Below are 26,278 nucleotides of genomic sequence, written 5' to 3' on the forward strand. Positions count from 1 at the left end.
GGGCTCAGCAAATATAAAAGTAAATAAATAAACAAACCTGTGCCAGTTTTCTGGTTGAAATCTGAGAAAATATTCAAAAGGTTGACTCTCTATTATTAAAGGCATGACATTAAATAAGAAATATCTTTATAACATAGGAATTTTACCTGCTGAAGTTGGTTCTTCTTCATCTGATGCTGTAAGAGGAAAAGGTGAAATGAGGATGGGGTAGAAGTGAAGGGAGGGAGAAGTGGGGAGAGAGAAAGAGAAAAAGAGATATTGAGATTGAACATAAATATATTTCACATTTCCAAACACTAACTACAAGTCCCTGACTTGTACTTTTGTGTATACATTAGAAAATTGTCATTATTTAATAACAGATTAATGAGTATTCACGTTAAATCAAAATATATATGCTCCTATACTTTAAAATACCTATTAATATTTATTAGAAAAAAACATTGAATTGTCTGAAATTGATTTTCCTTTGCAAGCAAGATTAACTTTAGTTAATCTGAGTGTAAATTATTATAAATATTATTGCTGAAAAATATGAATTGTATATAACATAGAGCTAGCCCACCATCAATTTTCTGTTTGGCAAAGAGGAATTAAAAGTCATGGTTGATAGTCAAAAGTTGTGTTCCATGAGATAGAAGTTATAAGAAAGGAAGAATTAAACTTCAGGGTAACTCAAAATCACTTCGGACTTTTTCAAAGTAAAACATGAAGATTTCAGTTCTCTCTCTCGCTCTCCGTGTTTCTGTGTGTGTGTGTGTGTGTGTGTGTGTGTGTGTGTGTGTGTGTGTGTCATATACCACACACTTCAAAATGTAGTAGTGATGATTCTGTGGTAAGAACACAGGAACCTGCATTTTAAAGAGTGATCCCAGGTGGTTCTGACTTATGTTCTGCAGCCCACACATGGATACACACAGATATTATAAAAGAGAAGGCCACAATATGAAAATAAAATTTTATCCTTGGGTAGTGGTTGCCAACCCTGTAAGTATATTAGAATCCCAAATTCTGGGCTCCACATAGAACCAATTAAGTTAGAATCTTTACATGGTATTAACTTGTAGCCAAGATTGTGGTATTACTAGGCAATATCAATATAAGGTAACATTAACTGTAACTCATAAACGTGTGAATCATGTTGATTCCTGCTTTAAGAGGTAGGAAGGTTTGAGAGCAGCAAGACTCCAAGGGCAATAACCTACTGCCCTATGTATGTGGAGGATGGAGCATAGCAATTACAAGAGTGAAAAAAAAAGTTTGTCTGAAGCAGCTTCACAATTTTGCCTAGAATCCATCTATTCACTTTTATACTTCAACACGCACTCTGTGAGGAAGTATTTCTGCTCTGTGCAGAAGTACAGTTTACCCAGAATATTACCGTTGAATTATATGACACAAGCCAGTACTATTTCACTTGATTCATGGAGTTTTAAACTAAAAATTTACTCAGCTGAATTGCTTATAAAGGAACTTTGTTCCCAGTGGATTCGTTAATCGAGGTATCACTGTGGAGCCAGGGAGTGGTCTCCACTCTTTTCCGTTAAGGTTGCATCTGCGCAGAGTACACATTAGACAAGCTGACTTTGTGTCCTGACAGTATTTTCCTCTCACACTATTTGGCTCGCCTCCTTGGCACATAAAGAAATGGAGAGAGCAAACACAGTTGGCATGCATGGCGCGGAGAACATAAATATTTTAAAAGCTGTTTGCCACTTTATCATGTCCAAAATATATCATAACATGCTCAAAGAGGGGAAAAAATGGTAGCTTCCAGGAATTCCTTTTTAGAAAAATACCACAGGGGCTTGTAGAAGTGCTGACTTAGATGAGTTATTGTTAACAAAAATCTAGAGATGCAAAAGAAAAAAACAATCCTTACACTTATGGCTGGTCACTGTATCTGTGTGAACTCATTTAATTGACAAAACAACCAATGAGATTAAAATATTTCTCATTTGATAAAGGAAAGTACAGAGGTTCAGAGTGACAGAACAATCTGTGTGAGTTCAATTTGAATTTGAGCTCATGTCAGTGCGACTTTAAAACTGAACTCCTTCTGCTATGCCTTATTGTCTCACAAAGTGCTGATTCCGTTTCTACTTAAAGATAAAAACCAGATAACACACAGCTTATTGAAATTCACTAGGTATTATTTAAAGTGTTGGATCATGGGAAGGTTATGCTCCTAATAATCTTAGCTGGACTTAAGCATAAAACTGGGGGAGAAAATAAAGAAAAATTGATACAGAGGCTGAGGAGAGAAATCCTTTCAAGAAATGGAGTTCTTCTTTGGAAGCTTCTCCATTTCCCTTACAATCCAGGGACAGACATAGGCAGCTGAGATCCTGACTGGTTAAACAAAGCACCCTAAAGAAGTGATGTCTAAGGAAGGAAGATTGGAAGTTGCTAAGATTTTACTCTTCCATTTTGTAAGAATAAGCAAGAAATTTTAAGAATGAACTAGCAAGTACAGAAATTAAGACAATTCCCAATTTAGTAAGAGTCATAGTAATCAGAACCTTCGAAAAGCAAATCCCACAGGGCAAACTGTGTACCAGTCTACACTTGAATTTGCAATACCTGAAAGTATCTCTGTTACAAATTAACACAATTACAGCCAGCAAATACACAACTTTGCAAAGATTTATCTTTCTATGAAACTTCTACATAGCAGTGCTTCCTTGATATGGGTAGATGTCATTAACCAATATACTATTCACACTCATAAAGGCATATACACAAGGTTTAGTACTGGTAATAATTCAGCTTTAGTTATATCTGTAACACAGGCAGCATTGTAGGCTAACTGCTTTACTGAAAAAAACACCATGAACTATTAACAGGTGGCAACTAGAGCCCCAGAGTAAAAATAAACCTCGTAGTGAGCATTAGTTGCCTTTTTAATGACATTTCTGTAAAACAAGTATCACAGAAGGTACTATCATGCTACCCAAATGATTATTCTCTCTTCCTCTTAGAAGTCATAAAATCAGCAATTAAAATAAAAATCAGAGTCTATGGCACATGTAGTCTAATTCTGGGAATTTAAACACATGCACCAAGAAAACCAAAAATAAGCAACCCAACAAATAAGTGTATTGCTCCACTTGGTCAACATGTAGAAGAATGTACTGAAATTATAATCATGGTAGGAAAACAGAGAGTAAAAAATATATCAGACATATAGAATTTAAGTGTAATCCTCCTGTCACCCATAACAGAATCTTCCTGGGTATCTGTTAAAATGCCCCACACCTACTGAATTTGAACATTGGGGTTTAGCCCAGGATTCTGCATTTTTAATAAGCTCTGTAGATAATCACTATGAACACTAAATATTGAGAATTCTGACTCTAACCCATCAAAGTTTATTTCGCCTGGAAAGAGCCATGGGTACCATTGTTGGAACTACAGCAGTAAATGAGTAGGCTTACAGAAAACCTGCGCAATTTATATTCTGGTTGTTTCACAAGCTTTCAACACTGTTTTCTTGTATCATCTTCAGATTTCATTGGGTACCTATATCAACGCTTTGGTGAAAGATGACACCCCCTTTGGATTTACTAAATGGTCTGCATCTCAGAACTAATTGATTCTGTTCCCTTTTCTTGGCCACAGTTATTGGCCTAGGTATAGGCATGTGACCCATTTGGGGACAATTATATGTAAGGAGATAGATATTTGTGTGTATTTAGGTGGGGAGAGGCTCTTGGGGAAAAAAAAAAAAAAAAAAAAAAAAAAGGCCTCCGCACTCTTCTGAGAAAGTGTCTGGAAATAACCCCTTGTCATTCTCCTTTAGATGTAGACACAGAGGCTTGTGGCCCCAGAAGTCATTGGCATGCACCTTGCAACCACGATGGGAGACAGATTTAGAAGAAAGCTGATCCTGCTCAAAGGCAGAGTGCAGAAACAAAGATATTAGATTCTTGATGATATTGTTGAGCCACTGAATCATATCAACCATGAATCCTGACCTACCTTTGGACTTCTAGTTCTAGGGAAAAAACATACTTTGTATTATTTGAGTTGAGCTTTTTGTTATTTACATCTAAGTGGCATTCTGCTACAATCCTAACCAGTTTTGTTGTTCCTTTTAAAAATATATTAGAATGCATAAGAAATTAATTATCTGAGGCAACTGAGACCAGAAGTCCACACAGCCCTCAGGCTATGCATTCAGTGGGCAGCTGAGATTTCAGTGCTTTATTTTTCCAGGGAGCTCACCACCACGCTTTGATACAATAAACCCATTTCTTGATTTTTAAGTTAGCAGCTCTTTTGCAGGACATTCCACCAGTGTACATGTTCCTGAGGTGTGGCGGTGCTTGGGAGAACAGGAAGGCATCATACAGACTTTCCTTGCCTTTCTTCATTTCTTCCTCACTCTCTCACAACTTCCTTCATTTCTTCCTCACAACTGTGAATTGTACCTCACAGTATCAACTGTGAAGCACAACTACCAAAATCCAGTGGGCCATATGTTACCCTGATACAACATGATACTATAACCTATAAGTTTCTTCTTTAGACAGATTCCAGTCTCTTTTTGTGGTTTCAACAATTCTTACATATTCTGTTTTTGTCTGTTTCATTTTTGAGTGTTCTAAGTAAACTTTTATAACTTGGAAATTATACCCATTCAAAACAATTTTACACCCAGTGTGGCTTACCACCAAATAGGAAAATCTCATTATGAAATATAAAAACTACATTTCTTAGTATATTATAACATATTTTACATGTGAATGTTAATTCAGAGTGACTTATTAATCCTTTTGTTGGCTATATCATAAATTTGGCTAAGCATGTACCAAGTATGTTTTGCAAGTATATAATTATCTATATTTATAGTCATTATCTCCATAACCAATGTAACAAGAACTATGTATTATTGTATTCTGACAATATTTTAGAATGTTTTATTTAATGCAGTGATGCAAAAATAGCAATTATGATATTTATGCTTGATTATTTATGCCCACCCAGATGTTAAGTGCTCTTAATGTATGTGTATGTTTATGTGCTGGGGGGAGCAGGGACATTACTAAAATTAGAGTAAACTATTATTTCAAATGTGTGAACTCAGTCATTAAGAAGAATATGGAGTTGCCTCCGGAAGTATCCACAGAAGCATTGAGAGAGCGGTCTGGGTTAATTTGGTCTTTATTTTATTATTTGTTTATCTGTTGTTCTTGGCCAATGGCCCAATTGGGATGTGACTTCAGCCTTAAAGATTGCTATTACGAACTTCTTCCCTGAGAAAAGTATAACAAAGATGATTAGTTTCCCCTGGCCAAATGTTTCAGACAGCATACGATGTGGTCAACTCTACAATCTCAGAACTGCAGAGTATTTGGGTCACTGTGAGGCACAGCATTGTATTTGCATAGAAAATGCTTGAATAATCAAAATGTTTCCATTCTATCAACATTTTACATGCATTTTGATTCCTGTGCAAAATTTGGAGAATGGCATCTGTTGAAGTATTTATAATATATAATACATAAAACATAATCTGGTACATATGTGGTTAGCATGTAAACATATATTATATATTCATTAGTCTCTCCCATTAGACTAGGAGTTTCATGATGGCAGGGCTGTAGCATTTTTTTGCTCACCATTACATCCGTAGTTTTTAAACCAGTGGAATGCTGGAGGAACTGAATAAATATTTGTTGAAAGAAAAGATGCACAAATGTTTAATACAGTCATTTGTATTAAATAAAGCTCAGCTGCTTCATTTTGTAATATTATTAAATTCATCAAAGAAAGCCTTATATCTTTGTATATGTTTCATCATACAAATATATACATAAACATATATAGTTTCTATAACTATATGTAGTTACATAAATCAGATTTTCCTTCTTGGGGTAGGAAGGAAACGATATAATTGTTATAAAGACAATGGTTGCAGACCATTAGATTGTCTCATGAAAAATTAAATCTGGGATTTTTAAGCTAACTCAGAAAACACGAAACTATGATTTATTAATTAAGTAGATTCATTTAAATAGAACCACAAAATGTACTTTTAATATTTAGAAGTGATATAGTTTACATGGGTTTTACAATGTATTTATGCAGTGAATCATTTTAACAGCTATTAGTGGTACATTTGTGAGTCTCTCATTTTAGATAGAGGTATAAATGAGAAAAAAAACAAAAAAAGAATGGAAGCTTTGGGTTCATTTTTTGCCACTGAGTAAAAAAACTAAAACTAAACTGAACAAAAACACATATTTTATAAAAGTAAGCCAGAGTACTGAGAAGCTGGAAAGTAATATGACTCGAGCAGCCTACATTCATATCCCAGCTGTTATTAAAGAGTCTTTGAGAACATAATCAGGACAAATTCTCTTACTTAAAGGAAGTAGTAAATATCTTTAAGTTAGGTGATTTGATATCACAAGGGGACTTACAATTCAATATTTTTGTGTATCTATTCAATTGTCCTTAAATATCCTTTGTTTATTAAATGTGCCCTTCCTCCCTATCCAAACCCATACCATCCTTGTTGACTGAATTCAAGTTTCACCACCTTCAAGTGCTTAGTATTTATTTCAGTCTCCAGATATTCCCTTCTACCCCCACTACCTTTTAAATTATAACCTAAAGCCAGTTCTAAACAGAATGGTACATAATATTTTCCAGCCTTGTTTCCCAAGCTGGACGTTATTCTTCCTTGGAGGACAAATGTTTTAATTTTGCACAGTGTATATAATTGGTCCTGAGTAAATATTTTTGGAAAACTGTCCAATTTTAAATTGAGAAAATTTAAAATTTAAAGTCCGTAAGTAAATTTAATGACTGTTTTTACCCTTTTTCTTTTTAGCTTTGTAAAATGAGGATTGAAAATTAAACCTAAGAAAATTCATGGGCAAATAAAAAGAAGAAACTTGTAAGGGATAAAGCGGATCAAAAGTTAATATAAATGATTTCTCAGATTTATCTATTTTCAATAAAATTAATACATTCATAATCTTTTTGAAAATTTAATATAGGAAAGGGGGAATCATTAATTCTACAACAAGAATGCTGTTTAATGTCACTAGAGAAGCCATGAAGCCTAGGTTACCAGCTCACTAGATATGAATTTCAGATGGTCACAGCATCCACATTATTTTGTTTCACAGCACCTGATAGCAGGAAGCTGATACTCTCGGGCTCCTTTATGTTGTATGGATTTCTGCTGTATTTATGTGTGGGAGACTACTCACTTCAACCTCAATTCATTTCCATAAGTCTGGACAAATGAGCTAATCTAACAAGCAAATCTGTTAAAACCAAAAGAACAAAAAACTAAAACGTAATGAATAGATCAGTAATACTGGCACAAATCTCAGTGACAGTATCCACTTAAGAAAACCACAGAATCATTGCATATAAAATGTTAATGCTGGACAAGACCTAATGATTAAGAGTGTTGGTAAAAAAATCCATTGGTACAATGGGTTAAGGTTTGCATTAGAAAATAGAAGTATATTTATTAAATCACCTAAATTACCAACTAAAAACTCACCACAAGCAGAATTTTGAAGTAAATTCTTCAACATCAGAATACATACACATATGTCTAAAATAATTAAATATATACTTATGATGTAATAAATGAAAAGAGGATTATATAATATATACTGAATAATATTTCATTTAATGGATATGGCATAATTTGTTTAACTCTTTAGTGAATAATAGTTGGATGAATTCCAGGATTTCTGTCTTATAAAGGAGGTTTCAGTGAATAATCAGATTTCATTTGAATCATGGTAGAAACAAAGAAAATAAATTACCTAATACTTTTATTAAATAAAGTCCATAATCCTAAACACAATGTATAACACTTGCTTTCTATAAGCAAGATTCTTAAAAGATCCTCTTTGATGCCATCAGCCTATTTTTTTTAAAAAGGACTATGCTTCTTAAATATATTGGATGATATTATATTTCTGCCATTTTCCTGTGAATGTTACTCTCTTGCTTTAAGAAAGTTACCACTAACAGAGATACAGTAAAACTTCCAATGTCCAATGTCCAAGTAGCACAAAACACAGAGACAAACAAATGACTGATCCATGTGCCTGGCAGATGCAGCCTTAGACCAATTACTGGTTTCCCTGCCCATCATCCCACCTCAGCAGAGATGACTAGGGTTGAACACTGAATATTCTGTGTCTTCTGAGATATAAATAATATGAAATTTCAATGCTTTTAAAATATAAATGGTGATTAATTTAAAGACAGAAAATTACTTCATGGTAGAATCTTGGCAAACAGAGTGTGTGTGTATGTGTGTGCATGCCACCATCAAGTATTTCATATGGTTACAGTTATTTCAAACATGACTTTTTACCATTTTAATATCTGAGAGGTCTTTTAGTAAAATATCATTCCCTTTTCATTCCTTATATTCCAAAATACTTCAGAAATTTTACGATGGCTTTGAAATGATATGTTCCCAAAATATAGATTCACACATTTGGCTTAATTAAAATATATTTTGAAATTCAAAAGATGAAGGGGGAAGAAAAAAAAAACAGTCGGCAGGTCTAACTTGAAGAAAGATGAGATATTTCTGTGAAATTCTTACGTGTCTTTTCGGTTAGGGGGAATTATCCTTTTCATGTAGTTTTAACTCATTGCAAGGACACTGACAATAACAGATAAAACACAATTTCTGTTTGCTTACATAGAGCTAATCTAATGTGCTATTGCCTTCTGTAACGGTGAGTTAATGACTGCTTTAGAGGATTTTTTTTTTCCTGTTACAATAGGAGCTAAATTTAAATGTTTTCTTTTCATAATCATTAGGACCTTCTTTAAAGGAAAATAGTGTATCCACATTCAGGTGTTAATCATGTGACACTGACAATGTAATTTTCCTATCTGCAAAACTTGTCTCCCTAGGCTAAATTTCTCCTTAATTGGAATGTCTTTAAAGAACTCAACTGATAAAAAAGTAGACAGTTCTAACTTTAAAGCAATGAAATTGAATAAAGGTACAGGGCTATTCAGGGAGGGCCCACATCAATTTTTCTTATCTCTTAAAATATTTTCAAGTTTTGAATGAAAACTATTAATTTCTAATTTCTACCCTTCTAACAGCCCAATCTGCCTACCAAAAAATCCATATATCTTTCAAAACTTCTAGAGACAGAGAACTCAAAATCTCACCAAGGAACATGTCACATCTCTCTCTCAGAGCTGCCTCTAGAAAACAATGGATTAATCAGGCCCAATATTTGAGATGCCAGTCATTCAAATATTTAAAAGCTATTGTAATTATTTTCTTAACTGAGATAAATATCCCTACTTAATTTTACATATCATGGTATATACACCTGGTCATCATTTTTGTTGACCTACTCTTGATAAACTCAAATTTGATGACATATTTTAAAATACAGTAAAAAGAATGGAAACGGTACTCCAGATGTGATCTAACTAGCACAAAATACAATGGTGTTATTACCTGTCTTGTTTAAGCTGCTTTATAACAACCAGCAATCCAACACTGTAAAGAATTAATTTCCTTTCCTTCCCTCCTTCAGCTATATCTTATGGACCAATTGCTAGAGCACTGGGAACTGGTAATCTTATCTTCCTCCTGCCTAAAGGCAAGATTAGTCAGAGGAGGTCATGCTTGGGGTTGAGTCAAGGGAGAATATAACTGGTATGCAAACAATGTCAAATGTATCTTTGCAATGGGAAAGAATTGCAAAATTTTGAAACAAAGAAAAGCCTTAAAGATATACTTTCAATCTTTCAGTTTCTCTCTAGCAAAGAATCTATTTTGCATATATTTCACATGTAGTTGATTAAAGTCCACAGACAGGAAAACCAAACATTTGTTCTAATGGAAACAATTTCCTTAGTGTCCAAGACTAAGTGTCCATCCAGCAGAATCTAAATATTTTGTAGCTTCTCATGAAATTTTCCACGTCAACTGACATTTCTAGTTGTAGATGTTTCTCCTGGAAACCAGCTTTAAAACTTTACAGTTGTTTCTTCCAATAACTAATTTCTGGTTAGAAATTCTAGATTAAAAGTTAGCATCAATTTTGGTCAATGAGCCACATTCAGCCCTTTCCAAATCAACTGCCTATTAGACCAAGTCCTGTCGAAAATAAAATAATTAATAAATCGAAAAATAAATTTATCTTGGAGGCAGAATAAAAACATAATAGAAAAATTTAAACAACTTATTCCTCAAAAGCCTGAGGTAGTACTTAAATGTTGTTCAGATAAGAGCTTTGTGTTTTTATAATGATTACACGCTTCAATAATAAATTTTCAAGACAAGTTATAGAGTCTTATTTCTGGGATAATTTTGGAAATAACATTGAAGATCATACTTTGGTTCAAGGAAATGAATAGAGGCTCTATATCGAGGGTCTCCAACTCCCCTGGGGCATGAACAGGTGCCTGTCTGCGGCCTGTTAGAAACCCCGGCTGCACAACAGGAAATGAGCCTGAGCCCCGCCTCCTGCCAGATCAGCAGCAGCATTAGATTCTCATAGGAGCAGGAATCCTATTGTGAACTGCACATGGGGGTTATCTAGGGTGTGGCCTCCTTAATCTAATGCCTGATGATCTGAGGTGGAACACTTTCATCCTGAAACTACTCCTCCACCGCGGCTCCGTGGAAAAAATTGTTTTCCACGAAACTGGTTCCTGGTGCCCAAAAGGTGGGGGACCACTGCTCTATAGAATACAGATCCACATTACCGTCCTGGTCTTGCTCACAATCCTCCCCATAAAAACCTTATAACCTGAGCAACCACTAATGCTAATTCTTCTAGAAAGTTTCCCCATGTCTATTTTTTTTTTTTTTTTTTTTTTGCTTTCTATTATTCTATGTTTGCTTAAAATGTTCCAATATAGTAATTTCTACAGATTAAATAAATTTCCATCTCAGCTCATCTCAAAAGCCACCACAAACATAAAATCTGATTCCTAGGACAGGAAGTGATCTTTCCCCACTTGATACCCATAGCACTTTGTTCCCCTTTTATGATAATTATTTTCTGCATTGTATAATGATTACTGATGTGCCTGTCTTACCCTTTCTTAAATTTAAGTATTTAGAAGGCTGAGCCTTTATCGTCAGGTCATAGAGAAATGGTAGATCACAAGCTCTCCATGAAGTCTCAATACACATTTGTTAAATGGAGGATCCTAATGTTCTTTTTTCCCTGTGATTCTATCTTTATGCAAAGTCACAAAGAGCTTATTGCTGATCTATCATATCCAAGAAACTACTATTAATGTACTGTCATAAATTCCAACTTGGTATTTATTATACTTTACAAGATTCCCATTTTGCAATCTTATAAAGAAAAAAATCAATTCATAACTTATTTGCTCTAAGCATAAGGAAAGCTATATTCCTAAAGGACTGATTCCTAATTATGCAAGCATTACTTACATTACTCATAAATTTCATATAATAAAACATAGGGTTCTCTTTTGCCCATATGAAATGAGGTGATTTGTCAAATTATGTTGAAGGAAAGAAAGTTTTTGAAAAATTAAAAGCTGACAGCTACATTGCCCCCAGTTTGTGTATTCATGCACAAACAGAAAAAAAAAAAAAAAAAAAAAAAAAAAGTCAGTACTTATTGGACATTTCAATAATTTTATTAATGACTAAAATGATGAAAGAATAGTCAGAGGCTTAGATGTTTGATTTCTGCATGTAGCTTTAAAATAGTATATAAGGTTTAATTATTTATATCACTTAATTAGTAACTCCTGGGTGGCACTTATGAGCCAGACACTGTTTAAAGATCCTTATACGTATTGAATCATTTAATTTACACAAAGGCCCTTTGACATTGGTACTCATACCCCAATTTTACAGATGAGGAAACTAAGGTGGAGAGAGATTAAGTAACTTGCTCTAAGTCACAGACTTGGCAAATGGAAGTACCAAGATTTCAACTCAGCCTAGCTAGCTTCTTAACCACACCCACATGATGCAGTCCTTTAAAGAATGTGTTCCTTCAGATGTTTACACACTATGGAATTCCAGTAGAGCATGCTCAGCATGTAACAAACACTGGAATTAGAAGTATTATTTTTGGCTGGGTGGGGTGGCTCATGCCTGTAATCTCAACATTTGGGGAGGCTGAGGTGGGTGGATTGCTTGAGCCTAGAAGTTCAAGACCAGCCTGAGCGACATGGCAAAACCCTGTCTCTACACAAAGTACAAAAATTAACCAGGCTTGGTGGAGTGTACCTGTAGTCCCAGCTACCTGGGAGGCTGAGGTGGGAGGATCACTTGAGCCTGGGACATTGAGGCTGCAGTGAGCCATGATTGCGTCATTGCACTCCAGCATGGATGACAGAGACCCCATCTCCAGAAACAACAACAAAAAACTTCCAAACCAACAAAAAGAAGTATTATTATTTCTTTGGGTTTGAAAGTATTACTCCCCATATGTGTAACAGGCACAGCTTAATTTGAACAAGCACTGCAATGTGCAAAAAGCATGGAACAAAATTGTAGGTTTAACTCTTCTTCCACTGAGCAGGAATCAATGACCTTGGTCTATTCATTACATTTATCACAGAATCCCCTTCCTGTTTAACACTGACATTGACATTAGCTCACTTGTTTATTTCCAGGTTATTTTACGTGTGTGTGTATATGTGTGTGTGTGTGTGTGTGTGTAAATGAATGGTGCACTCTGAAAATACAGGCAAAATTAAAGGGAAAAGGATGAGGAAAAAAGTATTTGTCTTTGGCATGACAGTGACTGATAAACTGCATAAAAAGACTATCTGCCCACACACTTCAGTGTTTATCACCTGATGTGCTAATAACCAGCAGGGCTCATTGAGAAGGGAGCTTTACTACAGTAGTTCTGGGACAGGAAAGCATTGTGGAAAGTAACACAGCTGGACCTCCGTATTTAAGAAGTAATGAAATCTAATCTTGCAAGCCAGAGGCTGTTCTGTGATGCACTCCAATTTATCTATTGTCTGAAAAGCCAAAGTCATTGGTTAAAAGACAGCTAAGCTGACACACACAGAATATGTCTTGTTCTTGAAAATGTTTGAGCTCCTTGTGTAGATGAGTCACAATAACGAGTTCTGTACCCAATGGCTCTCTGTGATTTGGATGAAGCATTCTGGTTTCATTTCACAACGAAACCTTAGCAGATAAAGACATTGTGGGGTTATATGAATACATTGTATTAAAAAGGTGTTAATTCTTTTTTGAAATTTGCTATATTTTCCAAGGATTAGTACTTAAGAAAACAAATATCCTTACTGGGTTCTATCTTCAGCTGAGAGACTGAAATTTTGCCCTCCCTATTTTTCTTTCCAAGTCTTGATTAAAATTAAAAGAAGATAACAATAAATATTGATTGTTGTCTATTTTAAATCATAGCTTGATTAATTTTATACTTTCAAATGCCAAAATTAAATATAATCTGGAAATGATTCAGCCCAGTTCTACTCTCATTATATGACTCATTTAGAAATTATTAACCTTGTACTTTAAGCAATATGGATTATGGATTTTTCTTCACATAAATACTTTGCTATATGTTAAACAATAAGTTGTCTTACAGTACAAAGTCATCTTGAGGTGTCACCTAGTTTTCCTATGGCTCCAGGGAATGTGGCCAAACAAAACTCCACAAACAATGACATCTATTTTAAGCTCTTTGACAAAGAATTCATGCCTCTATTTCATCTCAGTAACCCTTATGCTTTATTCTAGTAATTCCTCATATCAAACAGCATGATTCTAGCACACAGGAGGTACCAATAAGATTTGTATTAGATGCTACAGGAGTCTGTAATATTTTCAAGAAATTAATCCAACCTATCAAAACACTTATGTATTTATTTACTTATTTAGTTAGTTTGAAGCAGTCTTTCTCTGTTGTCAGGATGGAGTGCAGTGGCATGATCCCAGCTCACTGCAACCTCCGCCTCCCAGGTTCAAACGATTCTCATTTCAGCCTCCTGCTTAGCCGGGATTACAGATGTGCACCACCACACCTGGCAATTTTTTTTTTTTTTTTTTTTTTTTTTTTTTTAGTAGAGAAAAGGTTTTACCATGTTGGCCAGGCTGGTCTTAAACCCCTGAACTCAAGTGACCCACCCACCTTGGTCTCCCAAAGTACTGGGATTACAGGCATGAGCCACCGCTCCAGGCCAAAACACTTATTTTCAATGAATTCTTAAAGTGTCCTATCTTTTTCTTCATTCCATCTTCTGTGTTAATAGTAGTATGGGGAGAGATGAGAGCAAAGGCTGTGTCATTCATCCATTAGCCCTTTACTTTCCATCGGAGTAGTATTAGTCATTTTTCCATTTCCTAGCTTTATTTAACCTTCTTAAGCTTTCTTTTTCCACTTACCCTAAGCCTGTTCCATACTTTAGATCAGGGATCCTACCAGCCCGTGGCCTGTTAGGAACCAGGCCACACAGCAGGAGATGGGCAGCAGGTGAGCAAGTATTACTGCATAAGCTCCGCCTCCTTTCAGATCAGCAGCAGCATTAAATTCTCCTGAGAACACAACTCTGTTGTGAACTGCATATGCAAGGGATGTAGGTTGTATGCTCCTTATGATAATCTAATGCCAACCCATCTTCTGTGGAAAAATTATCTTCTATGAAACCCAGTCCCTGGTACTAAAGAGGTTGGGGACTGCTGCTGCAGATGCTCTAAAATATTACTTAAGCTTTATATGATTAAATACCTACTCCTTCTCTTATTGGGCTTGATTTTAGAGAATGTCTCTTTCTTTATAGTTTTTATTAACTAAACTCTTCTTTATATATGCCTACTTCTGTTTTACCCTTTTTAAATGTTTTATGGCCTACTACAGTAATCAAATGTTTGAATGAAAATTAAAGGAAATATAATCACATTATTTTTAAAATATATTGGATAGGATAACAATCTCTTCTTTTTCTCTTCATGTGTATTTTTCTTCTTCTATTATACAAATCAAATAACTCCAAATCTATATTACTATGAATAAGTAAGCATAAGTACATTAAGCTTCCTCTTCATTATAGATTTCTATCATGATAAACTGTTTAGCCTTTTCTATACAATCCTTAGAATATTAAAAGCTTTCAAAAAACTCTTATCCCAACCATTTACCTTTAAGAATTTAGTCTAAAGACACAATGGCAAATATGCACAAAATTTAGTTATAAGGCACTCTATCAAATTCTTCATAATAGAGGAAATTAGCATACTACTTAAATGTCCACAAGTAGGGGCTCATTAAATAAATGATAATAAATGATGGAATGTTTTCTTGCTATTTAAAAAATTTCAGGAAACAATTTTTAATTAAATGGAAAGATAATTTTATATCCTTATGTGAAAAAACTAAAGGTGACTATCAAGAAATATGAACTGTGTAGTATAAGTTTTATGCACACATATGTATACACATAAACACAAACATGTACATAATTTTATGTAAAAAATCAAATTGCTATCATTCTTTATATGACTGTATATAGCTTTAGGTAGGTATAAAAAAAACCAGATACAGATAAGTGATTAAAAAAAGACTAAAAGTGTATATAACCTAAGATTATGATACATTTTGTTTGCTTCTTTTATTTTGTATGTTCTAAAGTTTATATATATATATATATAACTTTTGTAAAGAAAAAATTCAATAAATGCCGTGTAAAATATAAACTAAAGGACAGTGGTTTAAATGATATACATCAATATCTTAATGAGTCATTGTCTTTTCTTACAAATAAAAGTTTTACCACAAACTGGCTTTTGTCCTTTGACTGGACTAGAATGGCTTTCGGTATTCAATAATATCTAAGGTTCTTTGATGTTATACATTTTTTTCTCTCTGAAAGTTAATATATAATTGTTACAGCTTGGAATTACAAACTAACAAATTCTATTCATTGTCATTATTAATAAAGCAGAAATATTTTACATCAATAAGCTAATGAGTTTATATAGTATGTTACAGAATTTTTACACATATAAAACATAATTACTTTTCTATAATATATCCAAAATTAGTACAAAAACTTTCCCTTAATTATCTGTCATCTTAACTTACAATTATATTTGTTTGTATGAACTTATATTTAACCTTTCTTATTATTAGAAAAGTAAGGAAACATAACTGTGAAAATAAATCCCTTTGACCCTAGTTGACTGGAAAATTTCTTAGCAATCATCTATTGGCTAGCAGCTTTAGAGAAAGTATTTTAGTCCATGAAACATAGCTCTCATTATGATAATTTGTAGAAAAATGGATTCAATCATGAGTCTAAGAAGTAATCTTAAGAAGAGGGGAAAATGAACCACCCTGACAACCACTCACAATTTCATCTACTATGTGAAAAATTTAACTAAAATTTACCAAACCCCTCATTTGGTAACCAAAGTCTCGAAATCTAAAATAACCCTACACCACCCAAGAGAGCTACTTAAGGCTCGCTAACTTTCTGATATTTCATGAACACTAACAAGAAGTCTTTCAGACAGCGTCAGACTCTATTATACTACTTGATATTCTGACACTGATTGCCTTCTGAAAGATAAACATGAATATGGCTATTCATAGAGTGAAATGTACAGTCAACTTCTAGTTTTTTTAAAAAATGTGTATGACAGTCTTTATTTTCTGGGGTAAATATATTCAATTTTTCATAATAAAATGAAAGCTGAGGAACAGGCCATTAGTGACAATATAGGGGGGTAACAAATTTAATAGAATCTGAATTTGTATTAGAAAAGGGATATCATTACCAAAGGGAAATAAGTTTCTATGGAATATGATAGGTAGGAGAGGATAGGAGAATATAAAACAGAATAAAATGAAATAACTTTTCCTGAATATATATATATCATATATTTTTTACATGATATGCCATACACACACACACACACACACACACGGAAATGAGAAGCCTGGCCAGAAGTTGATATAATTACAGAAAAGATAAAAAGAAATTATAAATAAAATGATATACAGTACTATTATCCTGTACTGACCTACTCTCAATAACACACACACATTTAATTTTTTCCAAGTGATGATGAATGTTATATTACTACCACATTCCAATGTTTATATTCTTTGTTTTGTCTGATCATTTTAACAATATTTTACACATATTTATGACAAAGACTATTTTTTAACTGCTATATCCTCAGTGACAGGAAGAGTGGCACATAGCTGAGACTCAAATATTTGACAGATGAATGAGTAAGCAAATAAATAGACAAATGTTTGTTTTAGCCATTTAATTTTTTCCTACAAATTCTTCTATGTGCCACAGTCAAGCTCTTTCTCCACAATGCCAGCAAAACTGATCTTCCGTAAAGCAACAAGATCATCCATAAATCACATGGAATTAAAGTAAATGCTTATCTTGCTTAACTGCTCCACAGTACTTGACATTGCTGATTATCGACTCCTTGAGACATTGTTAATCCTGAACTTACTGTGTGCCACACTTTCCTGGTTTTCCTTCTACCTGATTACTCTCTCTCTGGCTGCTTTACAGATTTCACTTTCTCTACCTATCACTTAAATATTGACGGCCCTCTTACCGGTTTGCATTTCAAAGTCCTCTATTCTTTCCCATGTCTAGCTCTTCTATTCTTTGTTATTACCCTTTTTCTAGGCAGACTCATCCATTCCCTAAGCTTCAATAACCATCTATATAATTATGACTTCTACATTGATGCTTGACTTCTTAGATAATGTCTATCAAATTTCTCAAATTCAATATGTAAAATACTGCACTCTCTTTCTGCCTCCCAATCCTGTGTATTGTCATTTACAATATCTCAGTAAATGATACCCAGTTGCTCAGGCCAGAAACTGGGAATGCCTTTCTTTACTCTTTACACCACACTCTTTTTCTTCATACCCCACAAATAACCAATACTTGTCTAGGGTATCGTCTAAATACTCAATGACTCTCTCCTCTTCATCCCGTTAGTTACCACACTGACCCAAGCTAAGATCATGTCTAGCCTCATCTGCTGCCTTCAAATTGTCCCCCTGCTGTGTTTTGCTGTACTTTGCTTTCCATGTTACACCAACAGAAATACAAATTCTCTCTGTTGTTCTTAGTAAAAAGTCAATTTTTCTTAAAACACTGTACCAAACTCTAGCGTATCTGCCACTTGTCACCATCCTCAGAGTCAGTGCTGGCCACCATGTCCCTTCTCTCTAAGTTCTAGACACATTTAACTTATTTCAGTTCATGACATTACTATATTTTTAATCTCCTGGTTATTCTACACACTATTTTCTCTATCTGGAATAGGTTTTGTTGTTTGTTGTTGTTGTTTTCAGTCTGCAATAGATTGAAATTATTTTTTAGATTTATGTCTAGATGTTATTTTTACAGGTTGGTATGCATTCCTTTATACTTAGCTTAAGGCAGGGTATTTGTTTTATATTTTTATGGCTCCATGTACTTGTATCACAACACATCATAACATATCTATATATCTATCTATCATCTATTTTTCTATTTTCTGTTATCTATCTATCTATCTATCTATCTATCTATCTATCTATCTATCTATCTATCTATATCTTCCTGTCTGTCTGTCTGTCTGTCTATCTATCTCATCATCTAAACAGCAACTTGTTTATCATTGCCCCTCCACCATTCAGGTCACAACTACTTAGCAAACATTCAATAAATATTTATTTAAAAATAAATAAAAACTAAGATTTAATTTTTTAAAAAAAAGATCACTTATTTTTTCCCTTTGATTACATTAAAATACTATGTATTTGAGTTGTAAAAGTTTATACTTGTTACTAATGGATTATTTTGATAATGCACACAGGAGAATTATGCCACAGAACTTGTACAATTTAAAAATTCTCAAGATTTCCATTTATGAACTGTGTAACATATACTGATAGGCCAGGCAAGGTGGCTTACGCCTGTAATCCCAGCACTTTGGGAGCCAAGGTGGTTGAATTACCTCAGGTCAGAAGGTCAGGAGTTCGAGACCAGTCTGGCCAACATGGTGAAACCCTGTCTCTACTAAAAAAAAAAAATACAAAAATTAGCTGGGCATGGTGGCACGTGCCTGTAATCCCATCTACTTGGGAGGCTAAGGCAGGAGAATCCCTTGAACACAGAAGGCGGAGGATGCAGTGAGCCAAGATCATGGCATTGCTCTCCAGGCTGGGTGACAGAGCGAGATTCCCTCTCTCTCTCTCTCTCTCTCTCCCCATATATATATATATATATACACACACACACACACACACACACATATATATATATCACCTCCTGGGTTCAAGTGATTCTTCTGCCTCACCCTCCCTAGTAGCTGGAACTACAGGCACCTGCCAACACACCCAGCTAATTTTTGTATATTTGGTAAAGACAGGGTTTCACTATGTTGACTAGGCTGGTCTCTCTCTCTCTCTCTCTGTATATAATATATAATATAACATATATAATATATAACATATATAATATAATATATAACATATATAATATATGTTATATTATATATAATATATAACATATATAATATATATATTTTTTTTGTGTGTGTGTGTATAGAGAGAGAGAGAGGGGGGGCCAGAGAGATAATACAAAATTTCTGCATGAAATGCATGTGTCATAATATAGCTCCCAATTACACAGTGCCATCCAGGAATGTGAGTAAGTAAGTGGGAAGCAATTTGGGGCTTAGCCACATGGTGGTCTGTGCACAAATCCTCTGGAGAGGGAGGCAGCATTCAGTGCACATCTGTGCAAACACTGGTTAATCTGGCTAATGTCTTCAAATTTAAGAATTTAAAACAAGGGCTTTTTCTTTGCTTTGTTTGAAGAGAAGTTTTCCTACTGCCATTTTCAGATATCAGAAGTGAATCTTAATAACTCTAAGAGGCTGAGCACATTGAGTTGTGCAGGTGTGTATGCGTGATAGCTGTGTGTGGGGATACAGACAGGTAAAGAGAGAGCGAGAATGCAGTATACAGAAATATCAAAAAAATGTCCAAAGAAAAGCAATGTTGTCTAGTGAATGAAGTTCACAAATCTGAGAAAGTCAATTTTGCCAAACTATCCCACATAACACAGGAATGCAAGTGAATGTGAGTATTGATTGCAAATGTTGTTAAGTGTTTTGTACTTATCTGATATTATATGTTTTGTGAGGGAAGAATGAAAGTACAAAATTGGATGAGGATCTCTTGAAATAAGTATCAATAACCTGAAACAAAGCTACTGCAAAGTAGTAGGGTTTGAGGTAAAATCATGAAATGTTTTCCTCTAAGCATGCATTTGAAATTCTCCTTTCCAGATGAACTGCAATGAAGAGTATATGTCTGACTGAAGAACAAACTAGGTAAAAATAATTTTAAAAACTGGGATCAAAAAACACTTTTTCTAAGCAAATATAAATGAGAGTATTTTCTTTCCTTTGGAAATTAAAAATAAAAAGATTTAGAATTTCATAATATGTATGGCTCAAAATTCATATGGTCCGAAATGGATAAAAGAAACCTTAGAAACATCTCTATCTTTGTGGGAACTAATATGTAAGGAAAAATACAGACTAGTGACAGCTCAAATGTTTTTTGCCTTTTAAGATATTACCTCAAAATACCCACATGTGTTTTTTGTTTGTTTTTTAAATTCTAATACACTCTTTCCTGCATTGGTGTTAGATAACAACAGAAGAACAATAACAAAAAAGCCTTGGACAAGCCGTTTATTTTTATTTTTATTTATTTATTTGAGATGGAGTCTCTCTCTGTCGCCTAGGCTGGAATGCAGAGGCGCAGTCTCAGCTCACTGCAACCTCCACCTCCTGGGTTCAAGTGAGTCTCCTGCCTCAGCCTCCCTAGTAGCTAGGACTACAGAACCTGTCATCATGCCCAGTTAATTTTTGTATATTTGGTAGAGACAGGGTTTCACTATGTTGGCCAGGCTGGTCTCAAACTCCTGAGCTCGTGATCCACCTGCCTCGGCCTTCCAAAGTGCTGGGATTACCGGTGTGAGCCACCGCACCTGGCCTTTTATTTTTTTTCTAAACAAAAACGCAGGATGGTCTTTAGTAATCTAATGATTGAACTACTTGATCCCAATAATTAGTTTTAAAACTATGAAAAGCCCCAAGGTAAGTTAGATATTAAAGGCATTATTACCAAGTATTACTATTCAATCAATATTTAGTACACCTTTCATATGCGAGAAAGTATGAAGGTGAGAAAAAGCAGTAGAAAGGCAAGTAGGGTAATGTTTCTGTCATAAATAGGTGCCTAAATTGAAAATTGTGCTTGATTTCTCATTATTTTCTGATCTTTTAAAAAAATTATTTCACAATATAGGAAAGTTGTACTTCAGAAACTGTGAACACTTAAAGTGTTCAACTTTAGGAAAGTTGTTTCCTAGTATTTTAATGTTGGAACACCAGTACATGAAAATAGAATTGGTGTAACTAATATCCTATACTAAATGATCAAGCAAATACAAACTAAATATATTTCTTCCAAGACCTCCTAAATACAGCTCAGAGAATAATAGGGTTGTGAGAAACATACAATTAAAAAATATAGCTTAAAATAATACAGTATAACTATCCAATTTCTGAATATCAGAGATGTATACTAATACATAGTAATGAATCTGAGTTTTAATTTAATTCTATAAGCATTTGATTTCCCAAAGTCACACTAAACTAGGTGGAATATGGCAGCGTGCTTAGTTTTTAAAGTATTGCTGCCCATAGTATCAATGTTCGGACAAAATGGTGAATGTTCAATTAATATCTAAAAGTATAGCCCAAAAGTATACAAGTATTTACTTTAAAATTCTGCTGGCCAGGCATGGTGGTTCACGCCTGTAACACGAGCACTTTTGGAGGCTGAGGCATGTAGATCACAAGGTCAGGAAATCAAGATAATCCTGGCTAACATGGTGAAACCCCGTCTGTACAAAAAATACAGAAAGAAATTAGGCACGCGTGGTGGTGGGCACCTATGGCCCCAGGTACTCAGGAGGCTGAGGCAGGAGAATGGCTTGAACTCAGGGGACAGAGCTTACAGTGAGCTGAGATTGCGCCACTGCACTCCAGCCTGGGTGACAGAGTGAGACTCCATCTCAAGAAAAAAAAAAAAAAAAAAAAAAATTCTTCTAAGATACTGATTTCTTAATCATTTACCTACATTTGTTTCTCTGATTCCAGATTTGGATCTTTCTAATGGTGCCAAAAATATTACATACTATTATACAAATCGAAGGCACTGCCAATTGGGGGTTGTTGGGCTTAAAATACAACACTAAAATTTTATTCTATTCATACATTCCTACTAGGGGTATTTATGACTCTAATTTTCTTCAGATATACAGACTTTCCTGAGGATATGATTCTCACATTAAACTCTGAAACTCAAATGTACATATTTGAAGCCCAGGTCAAAGTGGTTACAACAGTTTTATTTCAATGGCACTGTGTCAAACCTCCTAAAATATCAGTGAGTTAATAAAAGCCTTAAAAGAGAATTATCTTTGAAGATGAATTAAATGAACAAAGTACTTTTCAGCAATAATATAATTAACTTATTTGGATAACATATATTCATAATGCAAATAAAATTAAGGAAAATTCATTTAAAAAATAAAACACACTACAATCCAGTAACTAATGGCCAAAGATGGTAAATGAATGGTTTTATTTAATTATTTTTTCTTTCATTCAACCAATAGTTGCTGGATTTTTTACTATGCATAAGGTATTAAGTTAGGTGCACTGGGTACAATGATGGGTAATTCAAGCTGATCCCTGGACGCTATTACTTTTCTTTTTCAAAACTATTTCCCCAAAGACATTGAAGTGTCCTGTTTCTCTAAGGTTTATGCTGGTTGACAAATATTTGATCCAAAACATGTTTGGTTTCCTATGATGAACAGATATATTCCATCTTGTACTCTTCTTGGTACTAATGTGAAAAATATATACTTTTTTCAAACTTACTTGTGATGTTAACTTTGAAAATCATTTCTCTCTTTAGTCAGAGAGAAAATCTCTGCACAAGTTTACATGATGTTAAATTATTTTAAAGTATAGCTATTTCCTTAATGGGGAATATCTGGAATTACAGAAATTACTCTAAATCCATAAGTATACATATTTTGGAGACTTTTAAAAAAACTATTCTAATATAACCAATGACACATTAATTTTTGCAGAGCAAATTTTTGAGAAAACTTTGAAGAGCACTGCATCTGGAATATCCTCTTCTTTATATGCTTAGAAATATCAAATACATTTATCACCTAAGGAAAGTAATGATTAGAACAGCTACACAATGCTGATGGATATTAGAAGTCCCTAAAAACATCCTGTTTTACCTACAGTGATAACTTAACTTGAATAAATTGACTTTGGAGTTATGTATTTTATTTGAGAATAAAATGTTAAATTTATATTAATATTAGAAATATGAGAAATGTTATATTTATGTATTATTTGTAGTGTCTTTAAATTTAGTGTTAATTACTAAAAATATTTTAAAACTTAAAGAACACAATATAATTTCAATATAAACTGGAAATGATAAAACTGAGAATCCTACACAAAAGTAAACTAATTAGCAACATACAGCAATTTTACACCTAATCTCCATAATGCACCACAGCCAAACTGCCAGTTATTCATGGAAACAAAAAGATAACTACTGAAATGCTTAAATTTTGCACTTACCAACCTCCACAACACTAGAACAGTTGGGGTCTGTGAAGCCATCTGGACACTCACAGGAAAAGGAACCATCAGCCAATCCTGGCAAACAGATACCTCCATTTTCACATGGATTGGGATCGCAAATATCACCTAAGGCATTAAAAAAAACAGAAATTGACATTTTTTTTTTTCTTCTTAGGCATTGAAACATACTAGTTTACTTTGCTATGGATGTTCCCTTGGCAAAGTCAAAAGTCAGGGTAATATTAAGATTCACACATAAGATTTGCAAGACTCATTTCAAACCATGTACTCAAAATATATATATATATATATATATAATGTAACATGGTAAAAATTGAACTGCATAATTCAAACACTGCCTCTGAAAGCTATTGGTTCAGTTTGGAGTTCCTTCATAATATGTAAAGAGAATGTTGTCTAATTGGTTAATAAATACTAACCTAAATATCTGTAATAGACTGGTGTCATTGATTACTCTGATAAATACCTTCTTTAGTTCCACACAGTTTACTCTTTAACTCTTTAAAGGACAGGATTTATTTCTGGATCCCTAGAATCTGGGCTTGTCCATGTGACTTGCTTTGGCTAGTAGGTCATTAACAGACTTGAAGACAACAGAGATTTGAAAAGCACTTGAAGATACCTACTTCCTCTCTTGGAGTGCTATGATCACCATGTGAATGAATTCAGGCTAGCTTGCTTGAGATGGGTGAAAGAAATGTTGAAGGATAAGAGAGAAACTGCTACAGAGAAATAAGGTATGACATACATAATGGAAACCCCACAATGCGTGGCCTTGGCTATGGCAATGGGTGGCAGACAGTATCGGGAAAAGCAGTCATGGCCACGAAAAGCTAGAAAAATGGCTACCCATTTTATGTAGCGAGTAACAATTGATAAAGCTGTCATCTGAGGTAACTGGGGAAGTAGAATATGTATGCGATTAACTTTTCATATGAGTAAGGAGATTTCCAGGCAGACTATTAAAGCATCAGTTGGCTCTTACTGCCTGCATATGATAAGGTGCTACAATAAAGAGATGAGCTAAATAAAGAATCAGTCCTTTTGAAAAGTAAAGGGAAGTAGTATACAAGGACCAGGACTTGTGTTAGAAAACACAATTGTTTCTAAACTCCCACCTCTTAAAGTGGTAAATTATTGAATGCCAGAAAGACATGGCCCAACATAAATATCAAATCAAGGATGTGGCTATAAACCTCCGTGTGAAAACATTTCAAATAATTCAGACGGAGCCTGAAAGATCTTCTCAGCTAAATAAAAGGGCTTCCAGAGACCTTAAGGATTGTCCCTAAGAAGACTGACATACTCAAAGTAGCACTGATTAAGTCTGGAGTAAAAAAGCAGACTTCAGACAGAATCATGGGTGTGGCTCTATTGCACAGAGGATTTGAATCAGATGCACAAAAACGCATACAGTTTTACAGGGAGCTTTGTAGGTGAAAGTGCCACCTCCTGGACTCAATGAGTATGGGATTTTTCAAAACAAAAAAGCATCTGGGCACCAACTTCCTACTAGATTGTATTTCTTAGTTACGTTATTCTCTGTAAGGTTTTTCACATGAGAATTATTTAATCTCTTCTCCAGATGAAGCACTTTAAAAATATTTGAAAAATGAAAATTCAGGTTGTGATTTCTGTCAAACATAAACCAAGTCATTAGCCACACTAAGATGATAGACTAAAACAGTACATAAACACTGGAGCAGATATTAGAAAAGAGAGTCATAAAATGAATGAATGAATGTTTGGGGAATACCAAAGAATTTAGCGTGGCTGGACTATGGAGCATTTAATCTGGAATGGCTAAGAAAGTATAAATATGTTAGATCAGGGAGTATTAAAAAGTGGCATTGTAATTTTTAAGATAAGGAATCAATGAGAGTGTTTAACATTTTTAACATGTGTTTTAAAGTTTGGACATGGTCAGATCTAAATTAAGAAGACAATCCTGGCAGCATTTTGAATGGGGTGGTTGATGACTGATAAAGATATTTCAGTAGACTTGCTATCATTTATATACCTATCATCTATCTATCTATCTATCTATCTATCTATCTATCTATCTATCTATCTATCTATCTATCTATCCATCCATCCATCCATCCATCCATCCATCCATCCATCCATTTATCCATCCACACATATAGCTAGCTAGCTATCCTTCCATTTGTCTATCAATTTGTCTATCTGTCCTTCTATTCCTTGAGTACCTACTGCATAGTAGACACTGAGGTAAGTGTGGTATATACCAAACTAAATAACAGACTATGGAGCTTAGTGGGAGAGATAAAAATGCAGTAACAATTACAATTATACTAACACAGTAGTAACACCTGCAATTGGTATACATGATCCAAACTGTGGGACCAGTGGAGATTTTTAAGGAGATTCAGTGCTATCAGGTGATGAAGAGGAGAGAGCATATGCTTAATATTACAGGCAAATATTACAGAGAGCATATGCTTAATATTACAGGCAAACATTAATATTAAGTGTGTAATATTACCTTTACACACTTAAAGGTAA

The 26,278-nt window shown here is 34.3% G+C and overlaps 1 protein-coding gene across 2 annotated transcripts in view; it reads right to left on the reverse strand.

The window, feature by feature from the left end:
- The window catches only part of EDIL3 (EGF like repeats and discoidin domains 3), a 465,541-nt gene that overhangs the window by 300,979 nt on the left and 138,284 nt on the right, over window positions 1–26,278 (reverse strand). The window contains exons 2-3 of one of the 2 annotated variants that reach the window (XM_005557327.4): window positions 23,729–23,857; window positions 147–176 (exon numbers count right to left, since the gene is read on the reverse strand). In XM_005557327.4, the coding sequence (XP_005557384.1) occupies window positions 147–176; window positions 23,729–23,857 (159 nt within the window). The remainder of the gene's footprint in view (window positions 1–146; window positions 177–23,728; window positions 23,858–26,278) is intronic. The other variant, XM_005557328.4, reaches the window with a different exon arrangement.

This window comes from Macaca fascicularis, chromosome 6 (assembly GCF_037993035.2).
Source record: "Macaca fascicularis isolate 582-1 chromosome 6, T2T-MFA8v1.1".
Taxonomy (NCBI): Eukaryota; Metazoa; Chordata; class Mammalia; order Primates; family Cercopithecidae; genus Macaca; species Macaca fascicularis.